Here is a 21,563-nt window from a genome sequence, read left to right on the forward strand (position 1 = left end):
AGTTCAGTCTCCATGGAGGTTCCCTAGTAAGGGGAGCTGGGGCAATCTCTGGCATGAACTCAGTTGTCTGCTCTTTGATCACCTCTACCTGAAGAGGTGGTCTTATTAGGTCACAGAGAAATGGATCTAGACAGTCCATGTTAGACCTGATAGGCTAGGGTCAGATAGTAGGAGAGGAGGACCTCTCCTAGCAGTTGAATAGGGAAGAGGCATAGGTAAGGAAATTGGAGGGATAGTGGGATGGAAAGGAAATGAGGGAGGGACCTATATCTGGGATACAAAGTTAATAAATTGTAATAATAATAAGAACAAACAGTATTATATTTACTGTTATTAAAATATTTTCTACAGAGGAAACTAGGCTTTTGCTTAAGTAGGATCACACCATTCCTATTCCATTTATACAGGCTACTCACATAGAATGACTTGAAAAGAAGTAATATTTATTCATTCACATAATTATTGAGAATGTAGTGTAACTCAACCTGATGCCTGTCATGATTAAAGTGTAAATACGAGAGCAATGAAAATAACCAATACTTGGTCATGAACAAAAACCTACAATGACAAAAATATAGAAGCCTGAAAATATACTATTTAATGTTTAAAACTAGATGAGACCAGTATCAAGATAATGAAAAGTTACTATTTTTGTATATTTATTAATATACACTTATAGTGAACTGAATATGAATGAGAAAGTATTATGAGAAGCATATTTTAGTAGTAAAAGCATAATTTAATACTGAAGGACTAGCTATTTGTGTTTGAACAGTAACTTTTTGGTATTACTGAAATATAAAGTCAAAAGTTTTATAAAGAGAAAAAAATACATAGAACATTGAATATGTAATCAGTGTTACTGTTCCTTTAAGGATGTTGGACAAACTTTAAAGAGGTCTCTCTGAAAAGAGCCAATGAAGGAGATTTCTTTAGGGAGGGAAGATGAAACTCTACTGGAAACAAAACAGAATAATGAAGCAATTTTGTTGTTGTTCATAACTACATTCTTCCTTTTCATAGTTCAGGTTGCTTTCATACAAAGAAGCATACTGTAGCCACATTAAAATTGAGATCACAGAACATCCTTTTCATCCCTCACTGCCAAAGCTTCTCACTAATAATAATTAGCCATTCTTGGCTTTGTGCCAGCAATTTAATAAATACTGAAGCAGCTTAGGGTCTGAGCTGCATTCTTAGCTATCGCTAGGGGAAGATAGGATCCTGAATGAGATTTGCTGAATAGCCTGAGTGCAGCAAAGCTACTCAGTTGGCTATTAATGAATGGCCATTCTGTGTGCATACTTTATGTTATGTGTGTAGAAATGATTATTCATTGGGTCATATTTATTCTTATGAACTTTAGTTCTACATCTGACTCAGAAAACTGGTAAAATAGCACTGTAACACTTGTTAAGGACACAAATGATTATTATTTTTCCATGTTATATAAGTGTGCTCTCCAAGGCAATTTAAATGATTTATTTCTAAAGGAATGATGATTCTTCACATTCAATGTCCACACAGTGAAGTAACATGGAGGCTTTCGAAAAAAAGTAATTATTAATGTAACATTTTACCAAGCAAGTAAATTCTTCAGCTTGGTTTGTAATGTTCTTTACTCAGCTGGAATTAGGGGTTATTGTGGGTTGATATAGAAACTTCATGGAATGTATGAGGTCGATCCTAGTGTGAACTCCTAATAATAGAGGATACAGAGTCTGAGATGTCTGTCTTCTGTACCCAGGCAAGGCTTCTACGTGTAGGACTAAATTGCATTGGTTTGAGTTGTTGACTGCGGGGATCCCATGGAGATCTACAAATAACCTAGGTTGAAGCTAGCAGAGAGGAAAACTGAAAGTGGGACCTCTCTGTCAAGGACAACATCATCGCAGGACATTGAGCTTAGGGAGTTTAAGTTAGTGCTTGTGTGGAGTCTTAACCCCTATGTTCTAGTCTATTTAGCACTGGAAGGTACTCTGCAGGCTATCAAAAGAGAAACCTGTATACAAACACCACAAAAGCCTTCCAGGACAATCTGTCCCGCCTGCAGGTTGTACTTGGGTAACGGTAGCTCAGATCTTGTAGAACAGTGGCCAATCAATGTCTGCTTTAACAGGAGGTCCATGGCATAGAAGCCCATGTCCTATGTGGTGGTTTGAATAGGAATGGCTTTTGTACACTCATGTGTTTGAATGCTTGGTCCGTATGGATTGATGCCAATAGGAAGTGTAGCCTTGTTGGAGTAGGTGTGGCTTTGTTGGCAGAAGTGTGTCACTGAGAGCACAATTTCAGTTCTCAGAATCTCAAGCCAAGCCTTGTGTGTCTAAGTCTCTGTTGCCTGTGGATCCAGATATAGAACTCTCCTCTCCTTCTCCAACACAGTGTCTACCTGTGTGTCACCAAGCATCCCACCATGATGATAATGGACGAAAGCTCTAAAATCATAAGCCAGCTCCAATTAAAATGTTTTGTTTATCAAAATTGCCTTTGTCATGCTCTCTTCAGAGCAATAGAAACCGTCACTAAGACAGAAGTTGCTATCAGGGACTGGGGTGTTGCTGTGATAGGCCTGATGATGTTTTCTTTCTTCTTTTTTTTTTTAATTTTTTTAAACAGAAGGATTTTTTATTTTTTTATTTTTTGTTACAGTTCATTCATTTTTTATCCCAGTTGTAGCCCCCTCCCTCATCTCCTCCCAGTCTCAGCTTCCCTTCCTATTCCTGCCCTATCCCTCTCCACTAGTCCACTGGTAGAGGAAGTCCTCCTCCCCTACTGTCTGACCCTACCCTATCTGGTCCCCTCTGGGCTTCCTGGATCCTCTTCCTCTGTGGGCCGGGAGAAGTGAACAAGGAACAAGCAACTACTTTCATCTCAGAGACTCTCTTCTCCCTATACTAGGGAAACCACAGGGAGCCTGACTATGTGTTGTTTGGAGGAACATAGACCTGAGTACTTTGGTTTAGGAAAACACTAGAATGTTTTGAACATGGTTTTATAAGCCAAGGAATACAGTGTTGCCGAGAGTGATTAGAACTCCTAGAGCCTAAATTAAGATGTTTCAGAGAACAGTTTCGGTATGTGGAATAAAGACTGTTCCTGTGAAATGTGCCTGCTTTTGCTCTTGTCAGAAAAGTCGGCCAGAGGCTAAAGGGTTTTGATTAATTCCATTGTCAGAGAAATCTCAAATCAGTCTACTATAGACTCTGTCTTGTAGTTAATAGTGTTCACTCTTATGCAAATCTTTATCCAACCAATGACCATGTATGGATTTAACCTAGAACCCCTGCTCAGATGTAGCCCATAGTAGCTCAGTATCCAAGTGGGTACCCTAGTAAGGGGAACAGGGACTATTTCTGACAGGAACTCAATGGCAGGCTCTTTGACACCCCCCCCCTCCAAGGGAGGATCAGCCTTGCTAGGCCACAGAGGAGGACTTTGCAGCCAGTCCTGAAGATACCTGATAAGCTAGGGTCAGGTGGAAGGGGAGGAGGTCCTCCCCTATCAGTGAAAGTGGAAAGGGGCAGGGAGGAGATGATGGAGGGAGGGTGGAATTGGGATGAAATGAGGGAGCAGACTACAGCTGGGATACAAAGTTAATAAACTGTAACCAATATTTAAAAAATAAAATTAAATTAAATTTTGAAACTGGGAAAAAAAATGAAAACAAGCAAGCTTAACAAGGCCAAACACAAAGTGTACAAATTGAAGAGAAAAGGGCCACTGGGAAATGGAGCAAAGCTAAGTGTTCAAAGAGAGAAAAGTTTAAAGAAAAGCTGGCTTTTAAAAGGAATAAAGGGCCAAGTGGTGGTGCTGTCCATCTTTAATCCTAGTTCTTGGGAGGCAGAGGCAGGCACAGCCCTATGAGTTTGAAGCTACCTGGTCTACAGAGGAGTTCCAGGACAGCCAGGGGTACACAGAGAAAACCTGCCTTGATAAACAAAAGACCAACAAAAATGGAGTAAAGGGAGTGGTGACCTCAGGGCAAACTTCCACCCAGCTAAGTTTCCAACTTGTGAAAAGGAATTAAAGGAAAGAAAAAGGAAACTAAGAAGAATAAAAAGGAATTAATGGATAGCTTGCTGCCAGGAGTTAGAGTTCACACCTTTAACCAAGCACTTGGAAGACAGAGCCTGATTGACAGTGAGTTCCAGCTGTGTGGCAGTGGCGTTCCTGTGTGAAGGCCCAGAGAGGATGTTGTGTGAAGCTATGAAGGTGAAGCATAGATTGCTTTGGAAACCCCCAAATGTAGGAGATGCCGATGTCTGTGGAGGAGAGCAGCTAACAGGGAGTGGAGCAAGCCCAAAGCAAAGATGCGTGCAGCAGTCATCAAAGCTGAAATGAGTCAGATCGAAAGAACTTTTTGACATCAGAGACAGAGATGCTGAGTTTGGAGTTTGCTATTTTTTGGGTTTCTTTTTGTCCAGTATTTCTTCTCTATGCTCCCTTTTAGAACAGTAAGGTGTATCCTATGCCATTATATGTTGGAAGGATGGGATCTCCTTATTCATTTTGTTTTACAAGAGATAAACGTTAATAGATTGCATGGATCTCAGAAGAGACTTTGAACTTTGGACTTCTAAGCAAGTTTGAGACTGTTACAGATTAAGGGGGCTTTTGCAGTTGGATTGAATGCATTTCTGCAGTGTGGAGTAGCTACAAGTCTGTGGAGGCCTGGGAGTGGAATGTGGGGGTTTTAATATGAATGGCCCCCATAGACTCATGTGTTTGCAAGCTTGGCCTTTGGAGAGTGGCACTACTTGGAGGTATGGCATTGCTGGAACAGGTTTCACCATGTTGGAGGAAGTATGTCAATATGGAGGCAGGCTTTGAGGTCTTATTGCTTAAGCTGTGCCCTGTGGATAATAGTCTTCTGCTGCCTATGGATCAACATGTAGAACCCTCAGTTCCATTTTCGGCCTGCTGTCTACTTGCATGCTGCCATGTTTCCTGCTATAATGATAATGAAATAAACCTCTGAAACTGTAAGTCAGCCACAAATTAAATGTTTTCCTTTATAAGAGTTGCCATGGTCTTCACAGCAATAAAGTTCTAACTAAGACACCTTACACTTTCCTGGAAGGCTAGGAAAAGGAGACTAAGTGCTCTCTGTCACAAACAACTCCATATTTGGCTAAGGCTGAGGATCTGGCTTGCTTCCCTGTATGTGGACCTATCTGCATTGCCCATGAGGCACTCTGGGGTTGGCTACCCAGAGGCTATTTTAAGCCATGGGCTGGCTTTCCCCAGGGTCAGAAGATTGTTCAAGGTTCCTGAATAAACTACATTGAGAAGAACAAAAAAAAAAAAAAATCAGAAAGAAGGAGAGGAGGACCTCCCCTATCAGTGGACTTGGGGAGAGGCATGCATGTAGAAAGGGGGGGAGGGTGGGACCGGGAGAGGAGGAGGGAGGGGCTTATGGGGGGATACAAAAGGAATGAAGTGTAATTAATAAAAGTTAAATAAAAATTTTAAGAAAAAAAAAGAAAATACGAAAACAAAGCAATCAAAAAAAATCAAAATCAAAGTCAATGAAATGATTCCTAAAGATAGTCTGCTATACTCATAGATCAGAACCTTGTCCTGCTGTCATCAGAGAAGCTTCCTCTGGCAGCAGATGATAGTATGTGCATAGAGTCTACATTTGAAGTCTCCATCAAGAAATCCCAGAAAAGAAGGGAATGAAATTTTGTAGGAGTCAGAGGGGATATAAGAGATCATGGCCCACTGAATTAGCAAACCAGGGTTCACATGGGCTCCCAGAGACTGAATTGGCAATAAGGAATCTGTATGGGTCCTCTGCATATGTGTTATTTCTGTTAGCTTAGTGGTTTTGTGAGACTCTTAACAGTTAGAGCAGGTATATTCTGACTCTCTTGCCTGCTCTTGGTACTCTTTTTCCTCTATTGGGGTGCTCATATGAGGGTTCTTTTTTTTTCTTCTTCTTGTTTTTTTGTTTGTTTGTTTGTTTGTTTGTTTCATTGTGTCTTGTTTTGTCCTGTTTGCCTGTTTGTCTCTTGGAATCTTGCTCGTTCCTAAAGGGAAATGGAGGGATAGTAGACCAGGGGGAGAAGAAAGGTAGGAAGAAGCTGAGAAAAGTGGATGAAGATGAAACTATGGTCAAATGTATTTTAAAAGGGAAGAATATATTTTCAATAAAATAAAAATAAAAATATTCACAGCACATATAATTCAATACATTGACAGCTGTTGGTCATATTACGCATATTTGAAGAAATAGTGCAGGGAATGAAAGGACAGAATTTCTTTTCAAAGCTTTCAGTTGGTTTAGGGAGTGGACATTCCTTTGCTTTGTATGGAAAAGGAAACTCTTAGTTCTTTTCTGTGTGTGTCCATCAAAGAAGAGTGGGATGAATGTTTTACCAGATTACCAAAATCAAAAATTAAATAAATTAATAAAGAAATAGATTTGGCAAACTTTTTTTTTATTTTTTTAAACCAAAGTGTCCTTTTATACTTGTATGCATTCACTGTTTTTCTGGTGAAAGAAAGCAGAAGTAATAGTGAACTTCAAATCAGTGGAGAGATCTGGCTTAATCATAGTTTGGTTTAGTAGGGAACTTCCAACTGGTGGTACACACAAATGTTTATGTTGTCTCTGACTCCGGTTTCTGATTTGCTGCTCCAAAAGGAGTTCTAAGGAAAGAACCAAAACCCTTCACCCCCCCTCCACTCGAAGCAGAGTCTAACATCAACTGTTGTATGTAAATGTAAACACATGACATATGTTTGAATATGCCTTCTTTAATCTGCTTTATATTTTGCCAGGGTATTTGATCCCATTGTGAACTCTGAGACTGTGATCTGTAAAAACCTGATACTAATTGTGATGTGGCTCAATCTTTGCTCACAGAAGTTTTTATTGTTGTTGTTGTTGTTTACTATAACAGGTACTTGTGGTGTGGCTCAGCCCAAGCACACACCTTTAATCCAAAATCTTCCTGTAAACAGAATTAAATAAGGTTAACCCTAGGTCAATAGGCTGATCAAGAAACCAATTGACAGAGATTAAACAGAAAGGGGGAACACTGAGCTGAGAGTATTTAAGACAGCATGGTGAACTCTCAGGGTCATTTTGATTTGCATTTCCCTGATGACTAAGGACATTGAGCATTTAGGAAATAGTATAGGAGCCTACCACAGAGGGTCTCTGAAAGACTCTGTCTAGCAGGGTATCAAAGCAGATGCTGAGACTCATAGCCAAACTTTGTGCAGAGTGCAGGGAATCTTATGAAAGAAGGGGGAGATGGAAAGACCTGGAGGGGACAGGAGCATTACACAAGGAGAGTAACAGAACCAAGAAATATGGTCATAGGGGTCTTTTCTGAGACTGATATTCCAACCAAGGACCATGCATGGAGATAACCTAGAACTCCTGCTCAGATATAGCCCATGGCAGCTCGGTATTCAAGTAGAAACCCTAGTAAGGGGAACAAGGACTGTATCTGACATGAACTCAGTGGCTGGCTCTTTAATTACCTCCCTCTGAGGGGGGAACAGCCTTACCAGACCACAGAGAAGGTCAATACAGCCAGTCTTGATGAGACCTGAAAGGCTAGGGTCAGATGGAAGGGGAGAAGGACCTCCCCTATCAGTTGACTTGGAGAGGGGCATGGGAGGAGATGAGGGAGGGAGGGTGGGGTTGGGAGGGAATAAGGGAGGAGGCTACAGTTGGGATAGAAGGGGAATAAACTGTAATTAATATAAAAAATAATATATAAAAGAAAAAAAGACAGCATGGAGAAGAAGAAAGTGCTATTTTGCTTCTGAGAGGTGAACTGAGCAGGAAGGGCTTTTTTCCTCTAGGATGTCAGCTGAGTAGGAAAGTCAGTGGGGCGCCTTCTTTGCCTCTCTGAGCTAGGAAGTTTTTACCCCAGAATCTGGCACCTGAGTCTTCATTGTTAAAATCAAATGGTTGAGATTTTGTTTTTTAAAATATCATATAGGGTTCTGTGCTCATTTTCATAAGTGGAAATAAAATTAGACGAAGCTTTGTTTATTTTCCTTAGTTTAAGGTAGTAATGTCAGAATGGCCTCTCTTGGTGAACTATGAAAAAGCCAGTTGTTTTTCATGCAATTACTCCAAAGGCAGATAGACAGACAGATAGATACACACACACACACACACACACACACACACACACACACACATATATATATAACGAGGGTCTGTCTGTCAAATTAGAGTTGCTGGCCCAGTTTCTGACTTACTTTATGATTACACATCATGAGTTAGATAAACTTATTTCCTCTATGAATTTCCTTGGAAACTTTTTATAGCCTCTCTGAAAAACTAGATTTTTCATCCGAAATCATATTTTCACTGCATAGGTGTTGCAACCCCATCAGTTCTCCTTGCTTTATAAGTGAAACTTGAATGTTACTAACATGTGCTTGTCAAAATATTAGAATGTAGACAAATAATTAATTCGAATGTTGAGCAATAATAAACACAACACAATCGGTAATTCAGAACATTTATTGCAAGAGCTGAATAATTGTAAATAACGTAGAACTGGCAAAGCAGTAACAAGGATAATTGTTTAGATATTTATTTTGTCAAAGTCATCAAACACCCCTCACAAACCGACAAAAATGTACTTCAGTAAGCAATGCACCCCTACCCATTATCTCCCGTTATACTGTGGAAAAATGTGAACTGCTATTTACAAAGGAACTTTATTTTTGGTAAGAACAAATTAACTATCAGATTAGCAATTTTTTTAAACTTTTTTCTTTTTTTTTCTTTTAAGTTGATGGTGAACCGTGGCATTATTATAACTTTCACTCCTTTCAATAAAGACATTTTGTTGCATGCTATTTATTTGTTTAAATCATCTGTCATGCCTTAACAAAAAACCTCCTAAGAATGTTCAAATTTGGATTTTTTTGCACGTGCAACTGAGATCTTATTAACATTAACTGTCACTCCCTTGGTTTGACCTAAGTGACAAAATGCTGGTACCTGCCAGGCATTGACCAACTATGATAACAAACAGTTAAACAGCAGTATTTAGAGATTTATCCCTTTGTTTTCCCCAACTACCCTACCTGGAGAATGCTCTGTTACATCATGAAGGCACAACACATTAAATATTTTGTGGCTATGGTCTAATAACACTTGTGTTACAACAGCTGTATTGTATATGAGGACCAACACAAATTCTGTCATTTCAACAAACTTGGAGACACACATTTGCCTGATTGAAACTATTTCTGAGTAATGATTTTTTTGTCCATTATATGCGGATTTTAATACATTAGTTTTGCAAGAGTAACAAGTACAGAATATATCACATTTGATGGATAACACTTTCCCATCACTTTCTCTCTTAATGGTACTAATTAAGTCATTTTATAATTTCCCTACTCTGAAAATAAGAATTCCAAAAAGAGGTTCTGTATTTCTAAGAGTTTGCAGAAGTACTTGTCTGCTATTATTGGTGTTTGAAGTTTTCATGTTTTTCTTTCTTTTATCTTTATAATTTTATAGAGTTCTAACATTATAAGTTATCATAGAAGAAGCAAAAATTCAGAATCTCTTTACAATACAAATGTTTAAGATCCATTGAATAATGTGTGCCAAGACAGACTACCAACGTGGAAACACCTCACTGAAAGAATCAACAAAAATAAGAAGAAAGTGGGAAACTGAAAAAAGGAAAGAAGCAACCATCAACACAGAATTATGCTACAACATTTTTAGGTGAATGCTATAAGTACACAAAAGTTGTTAATAGTAGCTTGCTTCTATTTACAAATACTTTAACACTGATTGACTTACAAGTGTCCACTAACGGTGTTAACAGCACAATAGGTTTAATGCTTATCTTTTAAAGTTTTGTTTGAAGTATAATGTCAAGTATAGAGGTCCCAGCATAAATCAAAGACAAAAAGAGCACAGATTTCTAACTGGATATGTTTTGTCAGTCACTCTAATCCATGGAACTTTCTTACTCTCCAAATGCATATTCTATTGTTCATAGCAGCAGTCCAGGGTCAAAATAAAATGCAATAATAAAAATAAATTACACAATGGAGAGATCTCTGGAGAGTTTAAGTAATTCTAGCAAAGAACATCATCACATGGCTAGTAGAACTATTTTCTCTCTTATGTTGCAAAGCATTGTATTCTCCATGGTGCTAACACAAAGTTATGAGTATCCCTAGTATAAGGGGCATAGTTGTAGATTATATTGAATGTCTATTTAGATTAAAGGTATTAGGTCCCATACAACTTCATCTTAAAGTTGGTGCTCCTTAGGACTCTCCATCGTGCCTCCTGCTTGCTTATAGGACTTCAGGTTTGCCAGAGGAATGTCTGCCATGTGGCTGCCATTGTTGAAATGGCCATCATTGGAGCCATACTGCTTACGGTCATTGAACTGGTTCCTGTTGGTGTCTTCTTTCCATGCTCTTGTCAGGGTGTGCCCATTCACAAGCTTGTCTTTCTTGACCCATTCTTTCTGGGGTGCAAAGGTTGACAGAGGAGATTTTGGGTGTTGGTATGGACCCAAGCCAGGAGGCATCCAGCAATTATCAGAGTGACCCAAAACCAGACACTCTTGAGTGCACATCTCTGTAGCTTCAGCTAATCCACGGGGACCCAGAGGTCCATCTGAATGGGACAAGAGACAGAGAAAGCAAAGAAAAAGTTGGTTAAGTTCTCCTTCAAAATATTTTCAGAATAAAAATAGAGTGGTGATTTTGTGTTTTCATGAAATAAACCATTCAGAGATATTAGTCTCCATATTTTAAAGATGGACACAGAGTAAATTAATTCACTTTTATCAATAAAAAATCTTTCTTTTACTCTTTTACCCTTCATCTGTATATTTAAAAGCACAAAATGACAAAAAGACACAGATGGGTAAACAGATATAACTGATCTTGATTAATCCTATGGCATATGAATCATTACAGATTTTTATATTAAAATTCATGGGATATGCTTAAATTTATAAGGAAGTATGAGAAACAGATATTATAAATTAAAATATGTAAATTATACAGACACAAAAATCCAGTATAGTATTGGATTTCCAAACAGTGCTATTAAAGAAGAATGCTATTAGTAAGTAACTACATACTGTTTCTTCTACATTGTGATTGTTTTTTGTTTGTTTAAATGAAGTAATATAAATGTAATTTTAAAGACTTTTAATAAAACTTAATATTTGTTTTCATAACCTTCTTGACTTAATATAAGAAAGTCATATCTAGTCATTTAATTATTCTTAAACAGTAAATAAAATACCACTTTAACTGATGACCATATTTAGCTTTTATTTCTTAATCTAGTTTCTAGATTTATAATGCATTTAATTAAAAATAAAGTGGATAATCCTAGCTACACTAGAGTTCAAATGTTTGTGTCTAGCATTGACAATATAGGCAGATCACACATTCAAATAAGTAGGAGAGAGAAAATTAGCAAACATAGAACAAAGGCAAGCATTCAAACAAAATCTTTGAGCCTAAATTTCTAATTAAATTAGATGAATCACCATATTCAAGGAGAAATTTTCATCACTGAGTATTGGTTTTTACTTCTTACCAGAAATCAAATTAAAGCATATACCTTAACCTGCATTTTAAGAGCAAATTCTTAATTGTTTAAACAAGGAATCTCATCCAAGAATGAAAAACAATAGACAAACTGCGTGTGTGTGTGTGTGTGTGTGTGTGTGTGTGTGTGTTTACTAAATGGTTATGAGATAAATGATCCTTTGAAAAGTAGCAATCAATTTTTGGAAAGAAGTTAAATGGACAGGCAAGAATACTTAGGTATGAAACATTTAAAAGTAAAGAGTCATCTTAACCTAATGACAACTCCTATAGCCACAGCACTGAGAGAGAGAAACAGGAAATTCAGGAGTTAAAGTTTAGCCTGGGATACAGGAGGCAGTGCTTCAAAAATAAAAACAAAAACTAAACAAGAGGAAGAAAATAGGAAGTCACCAAAAAAGAATAAAGACTAAATCATTGCATTTAATAACAATTAAAATATGAAGACAATAATTGGAATTAAATATTTGCTAAATTTATTTTAGCACTGTTAGTTTTAACTGCTTAGTAGTGTGGACTACCTTGATCCTCTTCTGATTATTCTTTTGCATGTGATAAACTACTTGCTGACAGTTTGATGGTAAAGACTCAGTCAACTGAACAAGTTGGATGTGGGAGGTAGAAACCATGGCTGAGAACACTATCTTAAAGAAATTCACTTTTAGTCTTATTTCTAGATTTGAAAAATCTCTTCTTGAGAATACCCTTCAAATCTATTCCCATACGACATGTATTCTCACCTCTCCAAAAGCAAATAATTTTACTGTGTTTAAACATACATTCATTACTTTAAACCATTTCTCTCTGAAATCTCCAATGATTCCTTACTTAGTGGATATATTTAATTTAAATTTCTCTAGGAGCCCCCTTCCCCTTTTTTCCCCTCTATAACCCAGCTGCACTTTCAAAGTTCAAACTAATTTCTCACTTTTAGGTTTGCTGTGGTGTACCTAGTGACTCGACATCCATAGAGCTAACACATTTTACTTAAACCAAAGCCTGACTCTTGCAATAGGATTATGAGTTTGCAGCTGCTTTTTGCCTGGCCTGTTTTCATTTAATTACTGGCTCCTTCAAGGTTCATTTCTGTCCCACATTCCCCAAGCAAATTTTACATGACCTCACTGATCCATCTACAATGGACACCTTGGAAGTTTCGTGCCTCTTCATATTTGGAGAATTGCAAAATTACAGACCATACACCTCCTTTCTCTTTCATTAATGTCATTTTTGTCTTGGGGAGGAGGGCTCGCCATTTATGTGTCTTATTTTTTATTTTTATTTATTTTTTTGTCCTAACCCATTGAAAACTCCACTGGTGGAAAGAAACACGGCAAATCAGTTTTCGGTTTCCCTAGCAGTGCTGAGCAATTAGCAGCAGTTCATAGTGATGATCTATGAACAATGCTAATTGTTAATTAAAATTTTATGAGGTTGAAAATGTTCTGAGAATTATTAAAGATATCCTCCGCTTAAAGGCAGACCTTAAGTAATTAGGATAAAAGATGCTGATTCCACAAACCTCATACCAAAAGCTCCCCAACAGCAAAGACTTTTGCTTAGCAAGACGCTGTGACAGCTAATAAATGAATTATTTAACTTCTGTTAAATGTATTCACTCCTTTTAGAGATCAAGGGAGATAAACTAGTGAATCACAAGTCTGATGTGTAACACATCTCAGAGCCAGCAGACAACCTTTAACCTTTACTTTTACAGTTTCATTAATTGGATACATTTTTCTTTTCTTGAAGTTACCTCAGAAATGTCAATAGAATTAAGTTTTCATTGAACCCCTAAGAGGAAAACATACAAGTTTATTTTTAGATTTGCCTCATTCAATATACTCTGTCTATAATTATATGTGAAACTTAAGTTTGACACATTGATTCACTTTTACAGAGTGAAGTGTTTTTTCTCTGAGAATCAATGGTTATTATTCTGTAAGAATCTGCTGAACACTAACTACACGTATTGTGAGAGGTAAACGTGCCTTAGAGCTGTTAACAAAGTGAGTATCTTCACTTCCTTCACAGCGCTTCCATCCACCTCAGGTATAATTGACTTTAGAGCCCTGGGCTGAGAGGGTAGGAAAGAAGGACATTGCGAAGAGGAGTTAATGGACTTGGAGCTGCTTGGCTCTTTACAGAGCATCAGGCTGGCTTTTCATCCCATTATGTAATTTTCCTCAGACCTTGAAAGTTCCCAAGGTTAATTGATTGATTAAGATTTTTAGAGCTAAATTTTTGGTATATTATGCAATTGTTAGCTTTTAAAACAGCTTCTTTCCATTAAATAATATAAATCATTCTTCAAGCATTTTATCAGGCATGATATATTCTTATAATTGAAACTGAAATATCAAATAAATACTGTAAATACACTTGTAAAACTTTTGTATTTTTTTAAAGTAACTTTTAAGTTAAAAATCTATTATTGGACGATACACATTTAGGTAGATGTTACACAGATTTGTAGTTTTCGTTATAGTTTCTATACAGAGAAAACTAAACAGAGACCCACAAAGACTTAACCTGGAAAGAAGATAACAAGGACCTATGCTTTAGGAGTGATATATGTGGATAGTTAGGTGACGGTGACGTGGCTAAGAGTTAATGGTTCTTTCTGAGTAAACTAATTTGAGAAATTTCTCAGATATAAGTACATATAAACTATAAAATAAAGTGACCCAACACATCTTTAAATGACAATGCTATACTACTACATAAGAAGGCTGTAAATCATATATCTTGGTAAGGATTCAAAACTGTCAAAATTACTTTTGATAATTAAATTATTAAATCATGACAATATTTTTTTCTTTCTCTTAAAATAACTGAAATCATAAATATGCTGATAAATAGGTTTATTGACTTTTTTTAAAAGCTGGAATTATTTATATTCATTATATAGTCTTCAGTCTGAATTTACTCTTTCTGGGTTTTGATTTATAAAAAGATAAGTGCTGATAAAATTGTACAAGCCTTCATTCAGATATTGTATTATAACAAAACCAAATAACCACACATATACACACATATGCACACAATCTTCTTGAAAGAGGTCTTAGTTAATATTATATCAGATCTCAAAACATGTATCTCTTAAACTCTGCACAAGCCATGTTCTCATTAAAATTCAAACAATATATTTTCCAAAAGTTAAGAAGCTTTCTCCTCTCCTAACTTCTGAAGACAAAGGCTCACTGTTTCTCTTTCAATGGAACTCCATTGTCATTAGAGGAATGATGCTTCAGCAGTGCCTGGTGTCCTGTTATTATACCTGGAATTAGGACCATCCTTTCACTGACGTGATCAAGAAAAGCTTCTGGCTTGGAGAAATTAGTCTTACATTCTGTTTATCTGAAACCCTTTGTTTTGGAAACAGGTATGATAATAAATCAAAACCTATCATGCTATTTACATCCCTGACTAATTTCCTATTGTCTACATTTGATCTTTTTATCTTTGAATGAATTCATTTAGCTGTTATTGTTTGATCAAATACATGTAAACAGACTGTTGATTCTTTTCCTCCTATTGGGTTATCTTGTCCAGCCATGATTTGAGGGCTTTTGCATTGTCTTTTTGAAATCTTGCTTTGCCCTGTTTGGCTGTCATCTTTTGGAGACTTACTCTGTTCTGAATAGGAAATGGAGGAGGAGTGGAAATTGGGGAGAGGTTAACATGGGGGTCAAGCTAAAGGAGTGGAAGGAGAAGAAACTATGGTTTGGATGTATTGTATAAGAGAAGAATCTATTTTCAATTAAATTTATAAGTCATTTTTTATCACCTTGGATTGTTTTTGCCACATGTCACTGGATTCTTTTTATTTTGTTCAATTTGGGGGTGGGGACAGGGAAATTTCTGTCATCTAATATTTAGCTAATTGTCATTATAACTGAGTTGATGGCAAGAACATATATATCTATACAAAAATTTGTGAAAAAGTGAAAGGAGACTATACAAATTGCAGGTAAATGGATGGAACTGGAAAAAACAAAACAACAACCAAGCTAAACAAACAAATAAAAAAAATCTGTACTATGTGAGGCAACCCAGATCCAGGAAGCTAACTGGTACAGTTTCACAATCCTAATGTCAGATCTTTGAATTTACATGTTTGCTTGCAATATTTGCAGAAGCCAGAGAGATACAATGAAGCATTGGCACAGGGGTTAGGGACATCTTAAGGAAGAGGAGAGAGTAGAGTACAGGTGACATGAAGAGTGGGGAGTGGGTAATAAGAGGGAGGAAGCTTTAAGTAGATCGTAGGATAGGGTGGTAGAGTAGAGAAAGAGTGAGATTATTGCCAGTAAGGCTGTTTAAAACATATATAGAAACTTGGTCTTTATTAACTTTATTCTCATACACATACATAATGCACACATTCACTTTCACCAAAATCAATATGCCCCACTGCTATTACATTTTTAATTAATTAATTAATTAATTAACATCTGATCATAGCCCCTTCCCTCTTCTCCCAGTCCCACTGTCCCTTCTCTCTTCCCCTATCCCTCCTCCCCTGTTCTTCAAACAAGGAGAGCCTGTTTCTCACCAATTTTCAATGGTAAAGAGCCTATTGCTGGAGACACTGTCTACTTGAGTCTTAGAATATGCAGAATATTAAGTTGTCACTGAGCAGGAAGTTTCATCTGTTTTGGCTAGCTTTCATAGTTCTGAAGGTGTTATTCAGGTTGTTGGAGAAAAGTCATCAACGGTCTTACCCAATAGTAAAATATTCAAATGACAGTGATGATCAGGCTAGCAGTATATGTTCATGGATACACTAATGGCATTTTTTAATTGGTTCAAATGTCCACTCTGCAAAAAGAAACTCATGCCTGGTACTGTGGGAACCTACCAGTATTATTCTGTAAAAGAGATACAGTATCTAACTGTCTTCCAAATATACTTCTTTTCACCAGAAATTACTGTAATTCTCACTCCTCATCAGAGCTTAATAGTGAAAGGTCGTTGATGCAAAATATCAGAGCTGGTCAAAATGCAGAAGATAAGCTATAACAGAATGTTCAGTCCTAAATTCAACATCTGTATTATAGGCCCTGTCTAAATAATTCAGAGAATGTTGCAGGAGAGGGTGTGAGATGATTGTCCAAGCTAGATGTAGAGGAGGACTGTGTGGGAAAGAGTCCCTTCTGAACGAGTAACCACACAGCAGCTATGGAGTGACTTCGTATGATCAGGTGTATTGTATTCTAGATGATGAAGAGGTTCAGGGACTCCAATTGCTACAGGAAGTGTTAATGGTAGTTTCTGCCTGTAGTGTGTTGGGACATGGTCAAAGGAATGATCCATGGTGAACAATGCCTTGGGGACCTGTGAGAGAGGCTCCAGGAAAAAAGGCAGAGGGTGTTTTACCTCAAGTGCATTTTTAAATTGTTCATGATTTTGCGCCTTCTGTGACAAACATTTGCATTCAATTTATAAGACACATTTATTCTTGTTAAGAGTAAGAACATAGCTACAGAACCCAATCTGGCCATTGTACCCTAAATCTAGATATTACCTTCTGCCTTGTTTTCTTACTTTTTCAGATACCATACATAGTATTGTGCCAAACTGTGGGGTTTAAATTGATCTATCCTGAGAAAGTTCTGAAAAAAAAAAAAAAAACCCTGCTCTGTTAATATTTAGTATATGATATATGATTACTGGTGTTTATTACATTTGTTATATTTACTACATTTTTCTGATCATGTTTTTCTGAATTCCAACGACCTCCCTTAGGTCATTGAGTTCTTTGTTCTATATGTGTGTGTATAAAAGTACACTGAAGCTGCAGTAAGTTTATATAGCATTAGATTGTAGTTCACTCTAGTCTTCAGGTATAACAGACAAGCACTGAATAGATTGACTGAAAAGTTGACAATGAAGGAGAAAAAGCCAGTTTTGTGTAAGAGGTAGTTAGCTCATCCTCCATTAAATGGTACAACATCCAATGAAAACGCCACAGAGGAGGACTTTGCAGCCAGTCCTGAAGACACCTGATAAACCAGTATCAGATGTAAGGGGAGGAGGTTCTCCCTTATCAGTGGACTTGGAAAGAGAAAGGGAGGAGATGACGGTGGAAGGGTGGGATTGGGAGAGAAAGAGGGAGTGGGATACAGCAGGGATACAAATTTAACAAACTGTCACTAATATTAAAAAACAAACAAAGAAACAAACAAAAACAAAAACAACAGCAAAAAAAAAACCAGAAGTTGAACCCGTTGGAGTATGTAAAGAAGTTTGAAAGTAACAATGGGATCTGGACTGAGACAGCAGGGATAAATACGGTTTAAACACACTGCATGTAGGCATGAAATGTCCAAAGTATTCATAAAAATAGTATGTAAAACAACACATTGTATTTTAACTCATGGTTTTCTCAAGCTTCCCCAGTTGCTGTGGTTTGCATGAGTGGGAAACTTGAGAGTCATTAAACATCTTAAAGTGAAAGCGACATCCACTGATTTCAATTCGCTATGGTCACTTAGCTAAGATTTAGGTAAAATAATATTTTAAAATGTTATATTTTGTGTAGGCTATTTTTTTATTTTGGAGATAATTTCCTTATGAAGCCTTTGTTGGCCTGGAACTTACTACATAGATTGGGCTGGCTCAAAATGTGAGGTGTTCTTCTCTCTCTCAGACTCCTAAGTACAAAGATTAAAGGTGCATACAGCCACACCAACTAAGAAAAACCCCAGGCTAATCTTAAATTCCTGACCTGATCCCCCAGCCTCCCTAGCATCTGTCTTCTAGTGTGGGGCCCCTGGCCATCCATAAGCCTGTATTTAATAATTTTGCTTTGGGTTTACTGCTATTAACTCACTGAAGAAAACATAATTTTTTTTGTACTGGTTTCTTCCCTTAATCATTTTTCTATAATAACATTTCAGGAAAATAAATATTCTGAGCCACTTATTTTAAGTTTATTTTAGTGTCTGTGGAAGACCAATACAACAAAATATACTAGTTTTACTACCTTATTTCTACCCTCAGGTTCTTTCTTTTTATTTCCTTAAAAAAATTTGTTTGTAATTTATGAAGAGGAACAAAATGATTTATCTTTTTATGTATTGACTTGAATATAATTTTTATAGTTTGTGTAAGTCTAGGGCAAGCTGAAAGAAATGCCAGAACTATATTTCCTTGATAGATTGGCTATGTCCACTATTGTAAGATTCCTTATTCTCGGTATGTTTTTGAGTTTCTATGAAAATCATTGTGGCTAATTTACTTACAATTCAACATGGTCAAACAAATAATTTTTACAAGAAGAGCTGGCATTAGAAACGGAAAGGAATGTTGACCCTTGGGCAAACTTCCCTTACACTCCTTTCTACTTCACACCATTTTCCTCTGTGCCAAAGCAGCACTTGTAAAGAATGTCACATAGAGCTAAATGTTATTGAGTTAGTGCTCTGCTATGATGCAAAATTAAAAATTAAAAAAAAAAACACCACAAAAGTCTGTGCTTTGCTGTCACTGCAGCTAAGACTTTACATGAAATCAAATAACATAGCAGTCAGTTGAACAGATTAAAGCAGGAGATTAACATAGAAAATTTGAGTAATAGTTTTCTACCATACCCGATGATCCAGTCAACGGCAGAGAAAGATATTCTTTGAAACTGTTTACCTTTTGTAGCTGGGGAGATAGCTCAGTTAGAGGCTGTATGGGTAAATAGTAGAGCCTGAATTCAATTTCCAGCACCCATGTAAAATAATCCCAATGCTGGGCAAGCAGAAAGAAACACAGGGATGCTTGGGGAACTGAAAGGCCAACCAGCTTAGCGTAAAGGACAAGATATAAGACACATAGAGACTCTGTCTCAGAGACGGTAGACAGTGCCTGTGCAAATTCAATCAAGATTGACCTCTGGTTTCCATGTGTGCACGTATGTATATGTTTCATGTGTACACACAAAATGCAAAAATGTGTCTATTCTAAATATCTTCAATCATATTTCATGTTGTCATTCCAGCAGATATGTCCAACCTGTGGTTCATGGGCCACATGTAAAAGACAACCTAGACAGTCTTAATGAGACCTGATGATAGGCTAGGGTCAGTTGTAGGGGAGGAGGTCCCCACCATCAGTAGACTTGGAGAGGGATATAGGGGGAGAAGAGTAAAGGAGGGAGGGTTTGGGTAGGAGGAGATGAGGGAGGGGACCACAGCCGGGATACAAATTGAATAAATTTTAATTAATAATAATAATAATAATAATAATAATAATAATAATAATGAAAAATAAAAAGGATAGCTATGAATGCAGTCCAACACAAATATTTTTCAGTTTTCTTTATTTTCCCCTCTCTCTCTTTCTAGTAACTTCATTTTGCGGTTCTCAAGTGTGATTTTTGTATAGGACATTATGTAGCACTGTCTAAAGGTTAGTAGATATTGATATCACTGATATAACAGTTGGGTTCTGGATTGCTTTTTAAAGGCTCATGTTTTAAAGGCCTGGTTATCAGTCTATGGCTATTGGGATGTAGCAATGTTGTTATAATAGCTCTGACAGCAGAGAATGTGACTCTTAAGCTCAGGGTCCTGGGTTTAAGCCCCACATTGGGTGCCATGTATTGTTATAAACAAAAATAAAACTTCCAAAGATTCTATTTTACCAATAAAGACTCAGGAATTAGATGCTGGGTTAAAAACTTGCTAGCTCAGAAAGGCAGAGAAAGCATCCAACTGACCTTCCTTCTCTGCTCAGGTCTGGAGGGAAAAAAATCCCAAAAGCTCACAAGCTCAACTGACTGCCCAGGAGGAAAAGGCCCAACATCCCATGGCTTGCTAACTCAAAGCCCAAAAAGCCAGGGAGCTGAGGAGCTGAAGCCAGAGCTAACACCAGAGTTTAAGCTAAAAGTCCTTTTTACTTCTCTCCATTGTCTTAAATACCCCTCAACTCATAGTCCCTCCTATTCTTTAATCCCTGTCAGCTGGTTTCTTGCTCCACCTATTGATGTAGGGTTAACTTTATTAAATCTTGTGTACAGAAAGCTCTTGGATTAAAGGTGTGTGCTAGGTCTGGGAGAACCACACCATAATCACCTGTTTACAATAAACAGAAAGTGCTTGGATTAAAGGTGTGTGATAAGGCTCAACAATACCAAACAGGAGACATGGTTTTGCAGTTCACAGTTTTGGGCTTCACAGTGGAATCAAATATCCCGAAACACGGCATAACCTTTAGAGTAGTGGGTTAGTAAAGGAATGTTAGATTGTGCAGAGGAACGTAACTGTGCAGAGGACATAACCTCTGCTATTTTTCTCTTACTCAGTTCTACTTGGATGCAGTGCTGTGACTAGCCTTCTCCAGCATACACACTTGCCTTGAGATAACATGCTGTAATCAGCTCAGAGCAACACAGCCTAGCAAAAAAATGAACTAACAGCTGGTGAGATTAAGTCTTTTCTCAGATAATTGTCAGACTGTCAGGAGGCTAACATATTGGTCTAAAGATCATTTATAATATGTGGAAAGATGCACAGGGTATAACTGCAAAGCCACTCAATGGATTCAGGGACTTGAGTCTGCCCAAGTTTGGTAAAGGGTATAGATTCCAGCTACTGACAGAAAACTTTATTTTGAGAAAAAAAAAAATCCCACTCACTCAGTCTCTCACTAAAGTTTTGATTTAACTCATGTTATATTAAAATGGTTGCTGTTGAAAATATCTAAACTCAGAATAAATCATTGAATTTAAAGCCCTGTGGTGATCAGAACAATGAATCAGAGTGGATTTGGAGAAAGTCCGTTTAGATAGACTTCATAGCGCACAGTCTCTTATCTATGAATTAAGATGAAAAGTCTAGATTTTGATGCATGAGCTCTTCATATTTATTACTCTTTAATGTCATTGTGTTGTTAGCTGTAGAACCTGATAGGCAAGCATTTCAGTATTATTCTCATTTTACATAAGAAGGGCACTACACATAAAAAAATACTATGATTAT

At 37.1% G+C, this 21,563-nt stretch overlaps 1 protein-coding gene across 11 annotated transcripts in view; it reads right to left on the bottom strand.

Annotated features, from left to right (window-relative positions):
* Nucleotides 1–8,484: 8,484 nt before the first annotated feature.
* The window catches only part of Pcdh9 (protocadherin 9), a 939,984-nt gene continuing 926,905 nt past the window's right edge, over nucleotides 8,485–21,563 (bottom strand). For all 11 annotated transcript variants that reach the window (XM_060391504.1, XM_060391503.1, XM_060391515.1 and 8 more), the window contains one exon: nucleotides 8,485–10,639. In XM_060391504.1, coding sequence (XP_060247487.1) covers nucleotides 10,266–10,639 — 374 coding nt within the window. In that variant the 3' untranslated portion in view covers nucleotides 8,485–10,265. The remainder of the gene's footprint in view (nucleotides 10,640–21,563) is intronic.

This window comes from Meriones unguiculatus, chromosome 9 (genome assembly GCF_030254825.1).
Source record: "Meriones unguiculatus strain TT.TT164.6M chromosome 9, Bangor_MerUng_6.1, whole genome shotgun sequence".
NCBI lineage: Eukaryota > Metazoa > Chordata > Mammalia > Rodentia > Muridae > Meriones > Meriones unguiculatus.